This window comes from Trachinotus anak, unplaced genomic scaffold, assembly GCF_046630095.1.
Source record: "Trachinotus anak isolate AG129_WGS33_773 ecotype Australia unplaced genomic scaffold, CSIRO_AGI_Tana_v1 ptg000010l, whole genome shotgun sequence".
NCBI lineage: Eukaryota > Metazoa > Chordata > Actinopteri > Carangiformes > Carangidae > Trachinotus > Trachinotus anak.
Genome location: NW_027273861.1, coordinates 15,015,640 through 15,034,554, shown reverse-complemented (window position 1 = coordinate 15,034,554; position 18,915 = coordinate 15,015,640). Strand labels below are relative to the sequence as shown.

Genomic DNA, 18,915 nt, shown 5'->3' with positions numbered 1-18,915 from the left:
AAAAGAGAGGAGAGCTGCAAAGACAGAGGACGATAACAGATTCTCAGATGAGAGCAAAGAGTAACAGGGAGAAGAGACAGGGATGGGGAGAGAAGAGGGAAATAGAGAAAGGGAGTTAGAGCAGTGAGAGGGAGTGGGAGGAAGAAAGAGCGAGGATAGAAGGCAGCGCAGCGCAGTGCGGGGGGGAGAGAGAGACAGGAAGGGAGAGAGAGAGAGAGAGAGAGAGATGTAGAGACAGGAAGCCTCCACTGCTACTGAGCCAGTGAGACGCAGGCAGGCAGAGAGGGAAGACGGAGAGAGAGAGAGGGAGAGAGAGAGAGAGAGAGGCCCCCGGCATCTCCAAGGCTGGCCCAATGAGGGGGTGAGGGGCTCAAGAGCACTACAACCAAGAGGATCGTGGGAGGAGAAGAAGAAACTGAGGGAAAAGGGCAGGGTGATAAAATCAGAAACAGCAGGAAAAGGGGAGTGGGTGGGTGGGATCTGAGCTGAGCTGGGAAAAGCAGATAAAAGTTTTGGAGAAAGAGTAGGAGATGGAGAGGGAAGGAGAAAAGAGACGACAGACAGAGCAGATAGTCTATGTTAATGGCAAAGGCAGGGGGAGATTCATGGAAAAAGAGACGGAAGCTCTCTGTGTCTCAGGAGTCCTCCTGTTCTTCTGCCTCTTTGTCTTTCTGTGAAGCTGCTGGACATCATCCATCACCATGTTCTCTGACAGCCAGGCTCCAGGGGAGCAGAGAGGCTTCAAGCCCCACGCCCCTCACTTCATCCCGTGGCTGCGCAATAGTCTGAAGTCCCACCACAGCAGTGACCTGGGGCTCAACGGACCTTACAAATCCAACTCCGAGGTCCGCAACAATCTGACCCCACTGGAGAGAGCCAAAGGGATCGGGTTCTTCTCCATCCAGGGAAAGGACCGGTCAAAGAAGGGAGACCTTCGGTGCAATGGCGTGGGGATGGCGAGGATGCTGCCGGTGATGCTGAGGGGACCCCACATCCTGCCAGGGAGTCTGGGGAAGCGGAGAGAGGACAGTCCAGTTAGGTGGAACCAGTCTCCGGAGTTAGACCCAGACCCCAACACACAGATCAACCCAGGGGACGCGCCGCAGGGTCTGGTCAACAGCTCCGGCTCTGCCCAGGACAATCACGCGTTTGTTAGGAACCACAGCAGCCACCTGAGCCTCCTTCACTCACAGAATGACAGGACTAGTGCCTCAGCAAGGAAATATGGGCCACTGGTGGGACCCCCTCAAGTTCCTGTTCCTGCACTGCTCGCTGAGGAGTCAAACTGTAAGGTGCCTGTTGTGGTGTGTATGGAGGACAGAAAGGGGAAGGTGTGGGACTACGCCAGCCAGACCACCTACCACCAGAGAGACCTCCATTCATGCAGCTGGCTCTGCCCAGACACTCAGGGACCAATAGAGAGGCAGCGTGGGTTCAGCTCCAGCTTCAGCTACATCAAGGAACAGAGCAGGAGTTCCCAGAGCCAGAGAGACCTGACAGCACAGAGAGAACCAGCTGTGGAAGGTTTCAATGGGCCCCTCAATAAAGTCATCTTCTCCACTGAAGTTCCTCAGAGAGACCTGGGATGTACCACAACTCTACGAGGCCCCAGGAAACCGAGACCAAGCTCGGCGCACATTGCAGTCCTGGGCAAGAACCAGACGTTGGTCCAGCCCAGATCAACCAGTGAAGGGGAGTCGCACAGGAAAGATGCAGGCTGCAGCAGGAAGGTGGTTCGAAACCAGATTAAACGGGTGGTGAACAATCTGGAGAAGGTGCTTACAGCACTGAGGGACGTTCACCAAGAAATGAAAGAGGTAAGTTGACAGATTTTTGTTAATTCTGCAGAGCTCATAAGAAAAACTGAGACAGACACAAGAAGACAAAAGCTATAGTGTCTCATATTTGACTGTGTCACCTGCTAAATCATCACACTTTTTTCCAGGATGGATGGGAAAAACAAAAACAAATCAGTATCTAATAGAGCCAGAGAAATTAATATGTCCTCTCACATTAATTCAGACACTTCCCTCCTGCAGGAAATGTTCATCCTTATGCTAAAAAACCTGGAGGGCTCATACTCTTCCAGATAACAATGCAGCTAAAAATGCACATCCTCAGCAGAATTTAACATGCATTAAAAAGTCAGCAGCAGCGCTGCATGAGTCCATCACAGACTGCAAACTGTTCCTCCAACTCTCCTCTGTCATCTTTCTCCAAATATACATTGTACTCATGCTCAATTCAATCCTACAGCCTCATAGATGTGACTGAGACAATAGTTACGTCCCATTTGCCTGATGCTTTCAGAGATTGCTGAGACGATGCTGTGTGACATTAGGCAGAGCTTCATCTCTCTGTCTCTCATTCTGTCTTTGCTCCTTTAACATCCCCTCTCATCACTTCCTCCACTCTCTCTCCTTATGGACAGATGCTGCTCCAGGCACAGCTGGATCGCGTCCGATGCTTTTTATAATCCATTTACGTCTGAGTATCTCTGCCTCGTATTCCTCATCCACTAAAAGTGACATGAAAATCGCGGCTCTTGGCATTTGATCTACATCTACAGGGGTCGTAGCTAAACCCGAGATACTAACCTCATCATCCTGCCTGCGAGGTTTTGTGTGACAGTGTTAATATAACACTGATGAAAGAGCACATAGGCTACACAATAAGAGGGGTAGGAGGAGGGGGAGCAAGCAGGCACTGTGATAGAAATTCCCAAATTTTCACAACAGAGATGACAGATCAAAGGAAGATAAGACACCAGAGAAGACTTTGGACGCATATTTATTTCAAAGCCCTGTTTTATCATTCTGTTGCATGAGCAGCAAACCCACGGTTTTATTTAATAATCAATCACTGTTATAAAAAGGAATTGGAGTGAGCCTTTAAAGCATTTTAGACAGGCTAGACAAATATTACAGCAACACTTAGGACCTCTCTCTCAGGAGGAGAAGACAACATCACAAAAAGAAAGCTCACACATGATTCACATCGGGATCTTTAACTAATGTCATGATCCGTCTCCGGACTCTCTCGATCGCTCCCCTGGACTCACCATCCCTCCTGTTAGGATTCCTCTCTCTGCCCTGTTTGTTTTGGCCTCCCTCTCCTGCTTCTCTATCCGCCCACCAGATGGCCTCAGACTTTTCTCCGTATCCCAGTGACCCAACTGCCCCATCCACCTGCCCACCCGCCTCCACTCACTGTCCCTGCCCACTCACACACCTGTTCCAAGTTTCCTAATTTTCCCAGGGACACTTGCTTGAACCAGGCATTTCCTTCAGCTCATTGTCAGATCTCTGCTGTCAGACGTCTGCTTGTGTTTCAGTGTATTTCTGAACGTTCCTGCTGCCTGCTAGTGCATCTGTAAGCTGTGTTTTCTTCCTTTTTTTGTTCCTTTGCTGAACCTGCCTGTGTGTCTGTCTGTTTTCGGGTACTCCTTGACTGTGTTGTTCCCCTCAGTTGTGACAGCCAAGGCATTTTGGCAGATCAAAAACTGCATTACGACTGTGAACTTAAAGGAAAACAACAACGGAGTTAAACTGAGAGAGCTAAATGAAACTTAAATGATTGAGCAGTATGAAAAAACATCCCTCAGCACTCATCGGCACTATACCTGAGGACCCGAGGGGTAAAAAAAAAACGTTTTTAATAAACACTCTCGGGAGCAGCAGGTGAAAACCAGGGTCCCCTGCTCTTTTATCTCCTCTGATTCCTGACATTAACAAGCAGCACCTGCCCAGAGTCACTTGATGTGCATATACACTCTGTACTTCAAAGTAATATGAAATGCCTCAACCAAAAAGCTACAGCATAAAAAAAAAAAGAACAAAAAGACAAACCAGGTCATCTTTTGACATCAGCGAGGATGTTGTTGAACATAGAGAACAAAACAATAATTCATCTGTTCTAGCAGGGGCTGAGGATTTATCTGTGCACATAGAGCAGGTGGAGAGATAGGTCAAACATTTTCCCCAGTGTAATTTTCTCCAATCTATCCATTTTCTGTGTGTGTGTTTGTCCAGCAACCTGACTGTGTCTTTGTGTAAAGAATTTGTCTCTGTATGTGCGTTATGCACACACTCCACGTTCAGCACTCATTTAAATAAATGCACCTACGTACGCCTGTGTATGATATATTATACAGTGTGCTTTTCACTCTCCCAGTGAGAGGTATTAGAAAGGAAACCCACCTAAATTTAGCTTACACATTTCCCATAATGGTAATCTCGTCCTTTCTAGGCTGAGGTAAACATTTTTGTAGTAGTACAAACTCAAATGAAATATTAGAGCTACACATATGGTGAGAGCTCACACTGCTAAAATGCTCTAAATTATGAATTCAGCCTGATGGGTGAAATGAATTACTCAAAACTTTAACATTCATATTCATTACTAACTAGAGGCTACAGTGCTCGTCCCTTCATGTCTCCAATTGAAAGAACACTCTTTGTGTTAATGATACAATGTTTAAGAATCAACTGAAAATGAACCAACAGACATTTCCATATTCATGTGAGTCATTATCATGTAAAAAGGAAAAGAATCTGGTTCCAGATTCTCAAATGTGAAGATTTGTTGCATTTGTGTGTTTAACATGACTGTAAATTGAACATTTTTTGAGATTAGACTGTTGGCTGGACAAGTCAAGACATGTGGAAACCTCACTTTGAGCTCTGGGAGAGTTTGATGAACATTTTTCACTATCTTTTCACAATTTATTGACTATTAATTGAGAAATAAATCATCAGATGAAACAACAGTGGAAATAATCACGTTTCAGTCCTATGTGAAAGGGTTACTCCGGTGATTTTGCACTGTCATAAAGTTGAGGGATTCACAAAAGACTGATTAGAAACAAAATGCTCACAATTGAAGCAGCAGTAGGCAAGTTATCCTGGCATTCGGGTCAAGCTCCAGAAATGCTGGATCCTATATTTCCCAGAATGCAACTCAACACCCTTATTTCACACTCCACACCTCCATTTTGTAAAGCAGGACTCAGATCAGAAAGCTCTATTCAGGGCCACAGAGCACAAGTGATACTCCTCATGTGAAATAAACCGATCTCCAAGTGTAAAATAAGTGGACTGTTCCCATTTCCAGTCTTTTTATTCATCATCATACTGTATTTATTTATCCTTTGTTGTTCGTATTTTCTAGGTCGTGCAGCAGATTGACCATTTAACTTCGTCCATTGATCTGAATGAGGAGGAGCAGCAGGGGACCGGAGGAGGCGACAGTGCCAAGCCTCCCAGCGACAGCAGCTCCAGTTCAGGTTCCTGCTCCAGCGAGGTGACGTTAGGCAGCACCCATCAGAGGCCTTCAGAGCCTGAACTCCAGCCTGGGACCACAGACTCATCTGGCACCCTCAGGAGGGATCATCATAACAGGAGCCAATCTCCACTAAGTGTGCAGTTCAGCCCGGTGTCCTCTGGGGTTGCAGAGAGGAGTCGGACCATTCGGTTCACCTGTAGTCTAGGGTCCCCTCCAAAACAAAGCGGGCCGCTGCCGTACAACAATCTCCTTTCATCTAGTCCACCTCAACTTCAAAACCTCACCTCCATTGACCTTACACTGGCTCCCCAAAGAAGCCTCCCTGTTCGGCCTCCCACTCCTGGTCTCTCCCCTCTAACGGTAAACCTTCATCCCCCCAACAGCCCAGGTTCTCAGCCTCACTCCCCTGCTCCCTCGTCCCCCATCAGGGTCAGCCCTGTCTCCCCTCCCTCCCCCCTGTGTCCGAAGTCTCACCCACCCCCCACCCTTAGCCCGTCTGTCATCATAGAGACCAAAGTTGGGTCTTATCAGACCCCACAAAGTGACCACCCATCTGCTGGCTCGCGCTCTCCATCATCGACCCAGCCACCGTCTGCCAGCTGCCCACCCACCGATTTGGAAACTCAAACTGTGTCCAACGCTGACCGAGAGACCCAAGCGTCCTCAGAAGGTCCTGTTCATACAGCTTCACAAGCGTGTGTCACTTCTGCAGCCACAGCTAAACCACTGATAGCACAAAGCCGCAGAGCTCGCAAACCTCCACCTTACCCCCACCACAGACTCTCTGAACACACAAAGAAAGTGAAGGAGCCCCGCAAAGCTCCTCCGTATCCAGAGAAAAGAAGGCTGCTCTCGACCACAGTGTGAGACAATGCAGCAGGAGGGAGGAGGCTAATCGAACAGAGCCATATTCACAGCACCAGCCGCGAGTCTGCAAGAGTGGAGAGTGATTTAAGGCTCGCCAAGTTGAGCTGAGACCAAGTTTCCAAGGTGATAGGACGTAGATGCAACTTGGGGTGAGTATGTCAGCAGGAACAGCTTGGCTCTGCTGACGTCCTTTTCCCTCTCCCCTTCTAGACAAATCTCTAGAGCACATACGCTGAACATACACAGGGCATCATAACATCTGTCTGGGTAACTGCTCTGGTAACAAGAGCCTCTATACAGATGCTCATTTTGCACTCCAGCTCTCAGATTCCCACAGATTGCACAGTTAAAGGCCAAAGGAGAAGGCCTAATTAGATAGAAATATGAGGGAAACTGTAATTATTCCAAGATGACAAGACAAAGTAAAAACTGATTGCTTTTTTGCACTTCATCCTATGCAGCCAGACACTTCCACTCACATGTATCAGTAATGTCTGGGCCAGATAATTGCTGTCAGGACTCGTGATCGTATAACGAGAATTCAGGGCTCAGCGGGCTACTCTGGCTCAGCGGTGTGAAAGGCACACACAAGGGCAGAAAGGCCAGAGATCTGTGATAGATCTGGAGACAGAAAAGGTCCCATAATATGAGAAACTTAGTAAGGCCAGATAAGAAGCAAACAGGCCGAGCGGTTCTGCGCTGACTGGGTCACTAGGCTGGCATCGGGGTGTGCGTCAGGGGAGACAGGGGGCAGCTGGCCATTCGTTGTACCCTTCACCGGGCCCCTGGTGTTACAAAAATCCCATCTCCTTTGCTGCCTCTGGCTTGACCGACCCGGCCACAATCTCCATCTGTTCCCCTCCAAATGTCAGGAGATGCAAAGAGAGAGAAACGGGGGGCAGGTGTGTGTGAGAGGAAAGAGAGTGAAAAAAACACTGGAAGGCTGCTCAGATTGATTACGTGAATACAGCACAGCAAATCAATGGCTCATTCATTTAGCTCATATGATGCTGTCCTCTCAGAAATGTTACTGAAGTGCGTTTCAGTGCACATTTGTCTCCGTCTTTTAAGACAAAGCTAGTGTTATTCTATGTGTTTCTGACTGTAAATGAATCAAAGCAAAAGACCAAAACCAACAATGTGTTAGTCTGTCTCTCATTTCTTTGTGATTTCCTTACTCATGTCTGTGGCTCTCAGCCTCAAGCCCATTTGTTCCTGTTGAAGAAGTAAATCTTAAAACATTACTCATAATAGATTGTTTTGCTTATTTAGAAAAATGCTCAGTGATTTCCCAAAACAACTCCTCCCTGTAGATTTTAGAAAACATTACCGTAAAAGGAGTTGCATTGTCAACTGTAGATTATTACACATTCGATACTCTTTTGAGTATTTCTGGCAGCAGGATGGTGTATGTGGCACTGACTCCAATTAATCACAGATCATGTACTAAAGGAAGCGATGTATGTGGCTCATTGATGTCTTTTTAATAGTTTTTGACAGCAATGGAGGTCTGTGGCAAAGAGGAATGAGCTGCATCAGACACTGGGCAACAAAAAATACATGTATCAGTTGGAGCCATTCAGTATTAGTTCTGGTCTTTTCATTGACATTAGGCAAATAATAGAAAGTTATAGGATATCACCTCCATTATTAATAATAAGAGTCTACAGCTATGCTAGCTGCTTATGCACAGAGTGGGTGTTTTGAGCTAAATGCTAACTATCTGTTATGATCATGCTAACATGCTGATGTTAAGCAGCATCACCAGCTCGTCTTACTGGATGTCTAACATTTATTAATGAGCAACAGACACAAGGTCCAGCTGAGGCTGTTGGGAGTGTTGTTAATATAACACTGAAAAAAGAAAAATACTGGGACCAGTGAGATGTTTACCTGATGATGATGATGATGATGATAGGTTACAAGGTATATTTAAGGAGTTGTGAGATGATGAACAGAAGAGAAAATGCCACACAGAGCTATGCCTATTTTTTCAGACTTTCAAACGCCAAAAAAGATTATGGACCATTATACAACAAGAAAAGGCAGGGTCTCACCAAAGTCAGTAGGACTAGTTTTCTGGGAACCATTAATGTCAGTATAAAACTTCATGGAAATTCATCCAGTAGTTGTTGAGCTGCTTCAGTCTGCACCAAAGCAGTGCACTGACCAGCTTTATGCTATTAGCATGGCTAAAAATGTTTCTGATCAAAGCTCTTTAATGCTTGCCTTTATAATCTAAGCCTGCAGCATCTAGTGTATGTATTTTCCTAACTGTCATACTGTGAGGGGGAAGTAAACATTTCTACTGACACCAGATGGTTAACAGTAGCGATATGTGTGTTTAGGGTTTGGATGAAAGCATCGAGGCAGCTCTGAGTCTCAGAGACAGACTGAACTGATGCTAAACAAAGAACTGTTACGCTACAGAGATTATCACTCAATGGAACAACCACCTTGAGAACAAAGTGTGAATTTTTTTTTTCCACGAGGCCACAAAACTGGAAATGAGAGTCTGAAACAGTCACAGCTTTGCTATAGGACATTTTAATTACAAATGGGAGACTCTGTGGGAGTTTCTTGGCTCAGCTTGTTGCGATCTTGTTGAAGCTAACAGATTTTCTCTACATAAAATTCATTATTTCATAGTAACGGTCACGGCTACATTTTACATTAAAACACTGCTAAATTGCGTGTAGTTGTATCATAAATTTCAAACCACTGATGTCAATTTGAGGACGATCAAGAATAATGATTTTTTTTCTTGGCTTAACATAAGATAAATAAATCCCTCCTAATTCTATATCTCCATAAGCCCACAAAGATCACCACTCTATACACTCCCATGTGTGCCTCTGGATTTAGTAGATCCTCCCTGCAAAGCCTTTCTCCCCAGAAATTAAGAAGAAACAATGGAAGCGTTTTATCTCATGCAAACATTTATCCGAGGACAATATATGTTAATTGAGTACGTTTGCAGAATACATTTCGAAGCAAATTTTTCCTCACGCTTATTTTATTTTAAAATTTCATGGGAAGACAACCTGGCTGTCCTCTATGCTGCACATGCTGAGTTTAACTAATACATTAATGCTGGTATTGGAACTACTTATTTTTGACAGATATGATGGGGGCAAAAAAAAAAAAAAAAGCTCTCTGCCATGTTCGCTGTGGCCCGGCTCTGACAGCGCTCAGAATATTTAATGCCTCCTTGTTGGCACTCAGATTTCTCCTCTCTTTTCATGTTTACCCTTTAACAAAGCTGTGGGTGGTTCAATCAGATTATGACTGACATAACAAGACAGAAAACACTGCCTTTTCTCCACAATAGTGACAACATGTCTTTATTGAAACATCCATCACATTTCATCATGAATCAAAACAATCAAGAAATAGAAAAAGAAACCATGTACAAAATAAGTAACTTGTGTGTTTTTTCCACTCTGGGTCAGGATATGAACGTGGTTATTTCCTGTTGTGATCCCAGTGGGAGCCTCAATGGTGACAAAGGGGACACACAAACATCCCTGCTGAGCATTTCCCCAACTCCAGAAGATCACCTCTAGACAGATGAGAGAAAACCAAACCAAGACCAACAAGGTACGAACCTCAGAAAGTAATCCGACCGCAGAATCAAATCAGCACAATCCTCAAATCTGAAATCAATCCCCAGAACTCATCCTCTGGACACCTCGTGTGGATCTAAGCGGGTTGGATCAGTGTAAGGAAGATAAAGGCAATCCTACTCGCTACATAAAAGCAGAGAGAGGAGAGGGACCTATAATAATGATGCACTTCTGAAACATGCACATTATTCTCGCTGATCCACACGTGACTCTGAAGGATGAAAGCAAAGGGTCCAAGAGCCACGTCTGTGCACACACTCTTTTAGCTTTTGGGTTAAATTTTACACGATGCCCCTGAAAGTTGACTAAAATAACCTAAAATTGGAAAACAGAGCCTAGAAACATAAAAGAAATAAGGGATATTTGTGAACATTGTTGCCAGCTACAGGTGTGTAATGTGAGTGAAGATATTTCTAATAAAATTGAACCAATTTGAGTTATTTCTCCCTACCGAGCTAACAATGATACATTTCTATCGTATGTGCAAGAAACAGGAAATCAGACAAACCACTGATCACTTGTACTCACTTAATTATTGATTTTTGGGTCCTCAGATCTGTAAAATCTACCTGATAAAAGTCTGACGGCCAAAGCACTGTAAAATGAGTGCAAATGATCTGATGTGCTGATCAATAAGACTTTCCGATGTGTATGATAAATGTTCAGTTTGTCATCTTGTGTGCACCAAATAAAAAAACATCTTTCAGGTCTTTGGAGGCTCCACGCCTTCTTATATTTTCTTTTTTAACGGTTTTTACAATTAAAAAAAACATGATCTTCAGCGTCTACTGTCTACTGTTCTCTTAATACCATATAATGAAGTATTGCTTAGGGCCAAAAACAAGAACACCACAAAAACTTGTCACCAATAATACTGATTTGTAATTTGGGGAAATCAAATGTGATGCCTTCGGTTATGTGGAACAGATGAAGAGAAACAGAGAGAGATGATGACATCTCAACAGCAGCTCACAACAGAATGAGACTGAGGAAAATGTAATTGTTAATGTGTGTGCGATAACGATTTTGGGGATTACTTACTTTTCTCTTAGGATTACACAAGATGGATAAATCCCCCTCTCCTCTAAATATGTTATCTACACTCTACAAACCCCCAGACATCAATCCTTTCTATACATTCACATATGTCCCCAGTGGATCAGGGCAGATTTATTCTCTGTAAATCTTAGAGCCTAAGAAACAACTATGGAAGCACTTTATCTTATGGCAGGATATTAGGATTAGGATATTATGTAAAAAAAAAACAAAACAAAAAAAAAAAAAAAACAAGACAACAAAAAAAAACAAAACAAAATAAAACAGGAAACTTCGGTGTTTTATTCTTTTTGTCCCAAGTAGCATAAACCCATCGTGGTCAGGAAATACCAGGTAATTAATGTACTGACACACAGTGCTGCAAAGGGCATATCAGTATCATCCTACTTCAAATTTTGGTTGTCACTCAGGAAAAAGTCTCCAACATCCATCCTTCATCGACCACTGAGCAGGGACAGAGAGTATCGACTCAGCTCAGCAAGTTGCTCTGAGAGGTCAAAACATGACCGAAGCTGAGTCCGACTCCTGATCAATTACAGCTCATCGTGTCGTGTCCGTCCGATGGCGGTCAGTTTGGAGAGTTGAGCGCTGAACTTTCCATTGTTGTGGGTCACTAGAGGTCAGAGGGGAGAGTTAATTGCTGTCACAAACAATATATTGACAAAAATACAGAGACACAGTGTCAGTGATACGAAGCATCTAACGCAGCCAGCATCATCTGTCTGCAGAGCTGCAGAGGCAGCGGTTTCAGACCTGCAGGTCCAGTCCAACCTGCACTGCCTGTTGGCAAGTAAAGTTACAGCAGCAGGAGTTCAACCAGCAGATGTAGATGTGGGCCATCTAAAAGCGAGGAAAGTAACATCTGCTGCAATTTTGACACTTGTGCAGACCTGCAGGCAATGAGTGCTATAACTGCATTTGTTTAATTTTTAGAGCTGATTTGATATTCAGCCTAAAAATGTAATAGTTCTGTTCACTAGAGCATATTTTCTGCTGAATAAGGAAGACCTTAGTGTTCATTCTGCACACAGTGTATCTGCTCTTCATTATATTACTTTGGAAGAAAAGGGTGGGAGGTTCTAACTAGATTTTATTTGTGCAAAGAAAAAGAAACAGGGTTGAGATACAGAGAGAATGAAATTAGTGCATTTAATGCAGGCTGACTATGTTGTTCTTGGTGCTTAACATTTGAATATGAACGTGGGTGTTGACTGTATTAATTTATCTGTTTTTTTCTTTGTTGTTAAGTAGTAGAACTGCATAGTGAGCTCTGGGTGGGTGATTATTTCTACAGTTCAACAGCACCTGTCTAGTGTTCATGTGTCTGAAAATGTTAAAGGTATAGTTGCTTTCCTTCTGAGCACAGTGTTGTCACAACACCAAAATATGACTTTGATACGATACCTGCCTAAAAACCTTGGTACTGAGACAATACCACGAGCCTGTTATCATTAATTGCCATTTTTAAATGATATTTTATTAAATAGAAAACCAGAAAATGCACTCAGTGGAGCACAGACCTCTGCCAAGGAGGTGTATTGAGTTATCTGTGGTCAGTCTACTTTAGTGCAGTGTTAATAAGACTCAGTCTGTCTCCTTGGTGGAGATCTGTGCTCTACTGAGCAGATTTTATAGTACTAGAATAATTACTGACAAAAATATATGCCATTATCACTCTCACTAGCACTGACTGGATATAAATTCATAACTGGTGTTGCTGATCTGCATATTTGTGAACACCTGTCAGCTTGCAAGTTGTGGTTAAGTTAATGGTACCAGTGTGAATGTTTTGCATGTGTTTGCATGTAGAGATGTTCTCCACGTTGGTAAGATATAAAGTAGCTATAAGGATAAAACCAAATTAAACAGGAATTGTTGCCCTTTATTGCCTCATCAAACCTCATGGAGAAAAAAAAATCACTTGTTTGACTTATATATTTGAGGGCATGGACCTGATGTAATTATGGTATCACATCCGCTAACCTGACGCTCTTTGAATTCTTTGAACGGGTCAGCATGTCTGTCGGCAAGATGCTTTGCCAAGTTTGCCAAGTTAGTGTGTTGGCTCCTTTTGGTCTGCGTAGGTTTAAAACAGCTTTTACAGATGGGCTTTGTGGTGTCCGTGGGCTTCACCTGACTGTCGGCTATGTAAGCGAAACAATGCTATATTTCGTTTTTGGGGATCTCCTTTGTCGACAACATGTGGTCTGTCTGCAAGAGCGCTTGTATTTGCACCCATGCCTCTTGTTTTGTCACTTTCATGGTTAGTGGAAGCGGAGCGCTGCACACACACAAAAAAACTCTTTAATTCTTTCTTTAAGTCTTAAAGTAAAGAATTAAAGAAAGAAGTAGTAATAAATAAGAGTATAGTCTTTTTCTATGTTCTGTATGACTGAACAGCTACCCCCTTGTAGAGAATCTGCAGCTTGCTAAACATGAACATATTTACAGTTTGTCACAGAGTTCCCTGATGTACGTCTATGGCATCTAAATAAAAAAAAAAGGCAATTTTACCTAGAGCACAACTGGGAGGAGTCTATCCCTAAAAATTATGACTGGAATTGTTTTCCAGAGATGGGATTATCCTTGTGCCGGTAATAGTTGGTGAGTTTTTGAGTAAGTAAGCCTCTGCATTGTCGTGTCTAATCTACTGAAAATGACAGTTGCAGAAAATTGCTGTTCAGTGTGACTTGTCGCTAATCACAGTCTGGAACCGAAGCCACCGTGGGGATTTTCTGTAGAAACTGAATAACAACAAATAATGCTACAGGGACAAATGGCAACCCACTCACAGCTGGAGCATATGCTTTAAAGGGAAATCAGCAGGGAACTCGCAACGTGACAAAGAAGAGGGAGGAAAAGAGAGAGAGAGAGAAAGATTGACCTGACAAGCAGAGAGAGAGCTGATTGAACATTTGGAAATACAATCAATTTCTCACCTGTTGAGTCTCCTACGGTAAATTCCTCCGGCTTCAAAGGTACATCACTCTGTCCTGCCGTCGCTGACTGCGACTGGAGACACAGTCAGCAGCAGTGATGAAGAAGAGAATGGAAAAAAGAAAAATAAACAGGGTGAGAGGCGGCACAGCAGACGACAATTTTTTTGTTTTGTTTTTTTTGCAACAGACGGGCCGGAAAAAATTGGAGGATGTGACGACAAGGTCAAGGAGATGCTGTGTGGGGATGGCGGGCGTCTCTGTGTATGTGAAGTTATTCCTGTCCCATCATTTCGTGAAGTTATTTTCTGTGTGTTTGTCTTCTACTTTCAGGGCACGGAGCCAGAGCAGGAGGAGGAAACATGTGCCCTCACTAATGACAGAATGTCAGGACTGTCCTTGCTGGGGGAAGGAGGCGTGTCAAGGTGTGCTTCACTTCACCGACGACCACATCAGACACGGCAGACCTCCGCTAAGTGACTGAGCTCAGACGTTGACCTTCCATGAAACATTATGTGCAAAGACACCACGATTCTGAGTTTGACTTCCAGGACAAATAAAAGTTTTTGTGTTACTTTGACTGTCTCTGTTTGTTTTGGTTTGTTGCGTTGGTACAAGGTGTAGCTCAAACCATCCAAAAGTGCAGGGATGTGTGGAGCACATGATGGGCTTCCATGGAGACACGATTATGAGGGGAAGGGATGTGTAGTAAAGACAGGTCCAAAGTACAAGTGACAGCGTGTTTTATTCAATTCTGCTCAGGACTCTGCAGTCAGCCACATTCTGCGCTGCTCTGTCTCTGAGATGATGATGTGAAGTGACACTTGGCGCTCCAGAGCCAGACGTCTGGAGAAGATTTAATCAAAATAATTTAGGGAAATGTTGGCTGTGCGTTTGATCACACTGACTTGACTCACGGTTGGGTAAAAAAAACATAAATTTAAAATTAAACTAAAATTTAATTTAGGGCTAAAACAATTTATCATTTATTAATGTGAAACATTTTGATAACTGATTAATTGTTTAAGGCATTTATCAGGCAAAAGTGTGAAAGATTACATGGCTCCAGCTTCTGATGATCTGATGATCATGAACTGAATATCTGTGGGTTGTGCACTGTTGTGCACAGATCTCTGCGCTTGATGATCTTAAAGGTCTGGCAAGGTGAGTTTGGTGACATCTATTTATATATGAATGTTACATGCATTTACATATACATATCCATGAAAGAGGCCCAAAGTGGCAAAACAGTAGATCTTTTTTTTTCAAAATAACATGGTGACAGCTGTTTCTATACATTTTCCACCAAGTTAGGAAACTGCAGGACAGAAATATCTGTCTGGAAAATGTATTGCCGGTGCATAGGTCGATGGTTTATCACTTGCAGGCTATGCAAAGATGATGGTCAACAATATTTTGCCTTGATTTTTTTGACATGTGTGCAAACACTTTAAATTCTACCCCCTAAAATTATATGGCTCAGAGTGAGAAACTTTAATCTCTACACTGACAGGGTGCCTTAAACAGTGAGGAAATATCAAGGAAAAACTCTTAGCTACACTTTGTCTTTGTTAGGTAGTAAAGTCCTGTGAGATTTTTACTGTCCAGCACAAACTCCACACCAACTAATCACTCAGTAGGACAAAAACTGAGGAGCAAAAACACAGGAGAGGGTTCGTCATGTTGTGCAACCAAGAGTATTAATAACTACATTGTGCAGGCTGTGGTGCAATTTGGCTTTACAAAACTGGCGACAAGGGATGTGTAATTGTTTTAAGATAAATTACCACTAACATACTAGTTAGTGGGTTAGGCCAGTATTTCGTAAGAGTTTTAAGTTTGAGTCAGCAGAAAGAGGCAGACGCATAAGATTTTGTTGTCATGTTTAGTAAAGTGTACATTTAACTTGTAACTGAATGAGATATGCATATCAATGGTGCTCTGCCTAGACCTTAAATACCTTAATTTCTATATTGAATGGTTTGATATTATTATTAGCAGTTTTTTTGATAACATTAAACTCAGCAGCAGTTGAAAAAAAACTGTTCAGCTGCTGACGAGCAAACTGGTTGTTGAGAACCAGGACAAGTTGAGGCCATAAAGCCATTTGCATATAACAGTATATAACAGTGTGTCTTTATACTTACATATGCGTTGGCATATTCAATTTTGGTTCCCTTCAGTTCAGCTTTGAACTGAGTGAAAAACAGGTACGATTTCCCCTGAGGTCTGACAGAAACGAAAAAGAAACATTTGTTATCAACTTTAAGTCATTTGCATATATTCACCCACCTATTAAACCTGGCATGAATACATTTGATGTTGGAAACTTTGTTGGTTTATTTCTCTTTTTATAACTCCTGTGAGTCTCACAATTCATTAAAAGAAAAGTACTCAGCTCATTGTAAACAGAGACAGATGGGACAAATTCTCACTGAAGACACACTGAACATCAGGGTCACTGAGCTGAAGGAGAGTCTCGCCACAGACAGCTCTCTCTCTCTCTCTCTCTCTCTCTCTCTCTCTCTCTGTGAGTGTGTGTGTGTGTGTGTGTGTGTCTCACCTCCACACAGAACAGGAAAACAGTCTGTCATCATCACTGAGGCCCACACTCATAAGCCATTGCTGTTTGGCACAAAAAACAGAAGACCATTCACACTTAAAACCTGCTGTAATTAAAAGTCAATAATATGATGAATCAGCAACAGGCTGACAGTGAGAGACAGAGAGAGAGAGAGAGACTCACCTCATTAGTCCCCCCTTGTGAAGCATAAGTGAATGAGCATTCATACTCCCTCTGTAATGAAAGAGTGCAACATAGTGGTGGTTAGTGCATAGTTAAACCTGGATATTACCTTCACTATTATCCTAATAATTACTTTGACGTGCTATGCAATAACAATTTCCATTAATCTACTAATTGTTTGTGCCACACAGGTTTATCTGAATGGGAGGGAAAATGCCCAATATCATTAGCGTACGCGTGTGTGTCAGTGTTGAATTGACTGTAAAACACAATTTAATAAAATAACTGTTTTAATGTTCTAAAGAGAAGCACAGGTGCAAATACTGTCATTATAAATGGCTACCTTTTCTTTAGAGACGAAATTTTTAGTTGCTTAATCCTTCAACAGAAAAAGTCATCTTTAATGACAAGAGGAACAAGGAGCCCTGCAACAGATGGTCTGGCCCCAAAATAGCTCCATCTCAGCATCATGGAGTCAGTCTGGGAACAACCAACCTGCCAAGTACCTTGAAAAACTTTGCAGAAGTATACTGAGGATAATTGGTGCCGTTTTAAAAGTGTGGTCACACCATCTCTTTTCTGCTTGCTGCACTTAATTGATAAATAAATCTATTCCTGGCATTATTTTTGAAAGCATTACAACTTTATTTTTAGTGCCTAAAACTTTTTCGCAGTACTACCAGTTTACTCTCCTGGGAATATCAGTTTGATTACTTCACATGTAATTTTACATACAACTGCCATATTGGGATAGCTATCAAAATCTGAAAATATCCTTATTATCCTTCCATGAGCCAACATCAATTTTATTAGTAACACCAGTGCGTTTCCTGCCATGCCAAGTCTGGTGAGAAAAAAGAGCCTATTTTAATATATTTTTTGTATTTTTGAAACATGTGATATATATTTTTACATTTGTTGTTATTTTAGCCCATTTTGAACTAATGTGTGACCAATTAATAGAAAAAATATAATATATAAAATTAAAAAAAGAAAAGAAAAGAAAAAAAGCATTGGAAAAAAAAAAGCAATCAGTCGCAGGTTTAACGCACAGACGCCGCATTAAATCTTTCTTCCAAACTGAACTAAAACAGCAGCTCCCATTCATTCAAGCTGTGAGCCAATGAGCAGAGCCGTTGTGGCAGCGACGTGTCAGCCTCTCACGGGCTGTGTCGTCATCACACTGCGACCACAGTGAATGTAGTTTTTTCCCCCTTATGTCGTTAAAATGGTCAAATACATGAAATGTGCAACAGTTTACTGACAGAAACTCAACTCTTAAACACGGTGCAAGTCGTAATACGTTCGCTACTGTTATTAGTCTCTTAATTTACTGACTAATCAGGAACAGAGGGGCGAGTACAACAACATACACGGTGGACCGGACTGCATTCAAACTTGCAGAGAACGGCAAACATTAGACTGAGCATCGCTGCAGCTATGAATAAGGTGGCATTCAAAGACGTAAGCTGAACTGAAGAGGATACTTGACACAATCACTTACAATTCGCTCTGAGAAAGTGTGCACCACTCCTCCCGGTTTAACATTGAACTCCACCGTTTTCATCCGCTCAGCCGAGTCGGAGCCAGACGCCGAAACGAACACAAGCAGAAACACCAAGTTCACAACACAGAAGTTCATTTCAGTCGCCATCTCTTCCTGTTCAGGTAGGTAACGTTACAGCGCTGGTTAAAAGTGGCAGCCGCAGTTCTCAGGTGTCCTGTCGACTGTGGATGTCGTCACATTCCGCGTCACACATCAAACAAAAACAAAATCTATAAGAAAAAAGTAAATACCAGTATCTCCACCCACATGGCATTAGAAAAATCCCCCTGTTTGGTGCAGCTTATAAATAAAATTATAATCATAAATAAAATTTATTTTTACAGAATTGTAATATTAACGCTCTTGGCCACACGGTGTCGCCCCCTTTCAACCAATTTTATACGGTTACAGTACCAGGACAATTTGACCACTACTGACACATGCATGCATAATTTATTGGAGCCTGTCGGGTGAGAGTGGAGTGTGGCAGGTTAGATAGATAGATAGATAGATAGATAGATAGATAGATAGATAGATAGATAGATAGAAATAGTAAACAAATAAAATCAGATCTACTTCTGTGTAAACTGAGCAAACTGACAACATTTCATTCATGCACACACAGAAACACACCTCTGGTTATATCTGTGTCTCCTTTTTACTGCCTGGCCGCAGCCCAGGATGTCATATGCAGGTGTAAAGGCAAGAGGGCAGAGGGCACATCTTGTCTTCCTAAATTTATGAGGTGCATTAACGTCACTGACATCGTCATGTACATATATATGCCTATGGCTATGTATGTAGTGCCAATTACTTTGATATTAAATGTTCAATGCATCACCCATTATTTATGAA

General features: G+C 42.6%; 2 protein-coding genes across 2 annotated transcripts; one reads left to right on the top strand and one right to left on the bottom strand.

Moving 5' to 3' along the window:
- Positions 1-525: 525 nt before the first annotated feature.
- LOC139627144 (uncharacterized) lies at positions 526-14,348 on the top strand. The gene is made up of 4 exons (XM_071487838.1): positions 526-1,817; positions 5,170-6,299; positions 9,603-9,750; positions 14,102-14,348. The coding sequence occupies exons 1-2, from the start codon at positions 702-704 to the stop codon at positions 6,148-6,150; spliced, it is 2,097 nt and encodes a 698-aa protein (XP_071343939.1). The 5' UTR covers positions 526-701; the 3' UTR covers positions 6,151-6,299; positions 9,603-9,750; positions 14,102-14,348.
- mydgf (myeloid-derived growth factor) lies at positions 9,467-18,249 on the bottom strand. Its single transcript, XM_071487839.1, has 6 exons — positions 18,019-18,249; positions 16,515-16,565; positions 16,332-16,393; positions 15,916-15,997; positions 13,772-13,844; positions 9,467-11,445 (listed from the first exon to the last, which is right to left on the bottom strand). The coding sequence occupies exons 1-6, from the start codon at positions 18,166-18,168 to the stop codon at positions 11,366-11,368; spliced, it is 498 nt and encodes a 165-aa protein (XP_071343940.1). The 5' UTR covers positions 18,169-18,249; the 3' UTR covers positions 9,467-11,365.
- Positions 18,250-18,915: the final 666 nt, after the last annotated feature.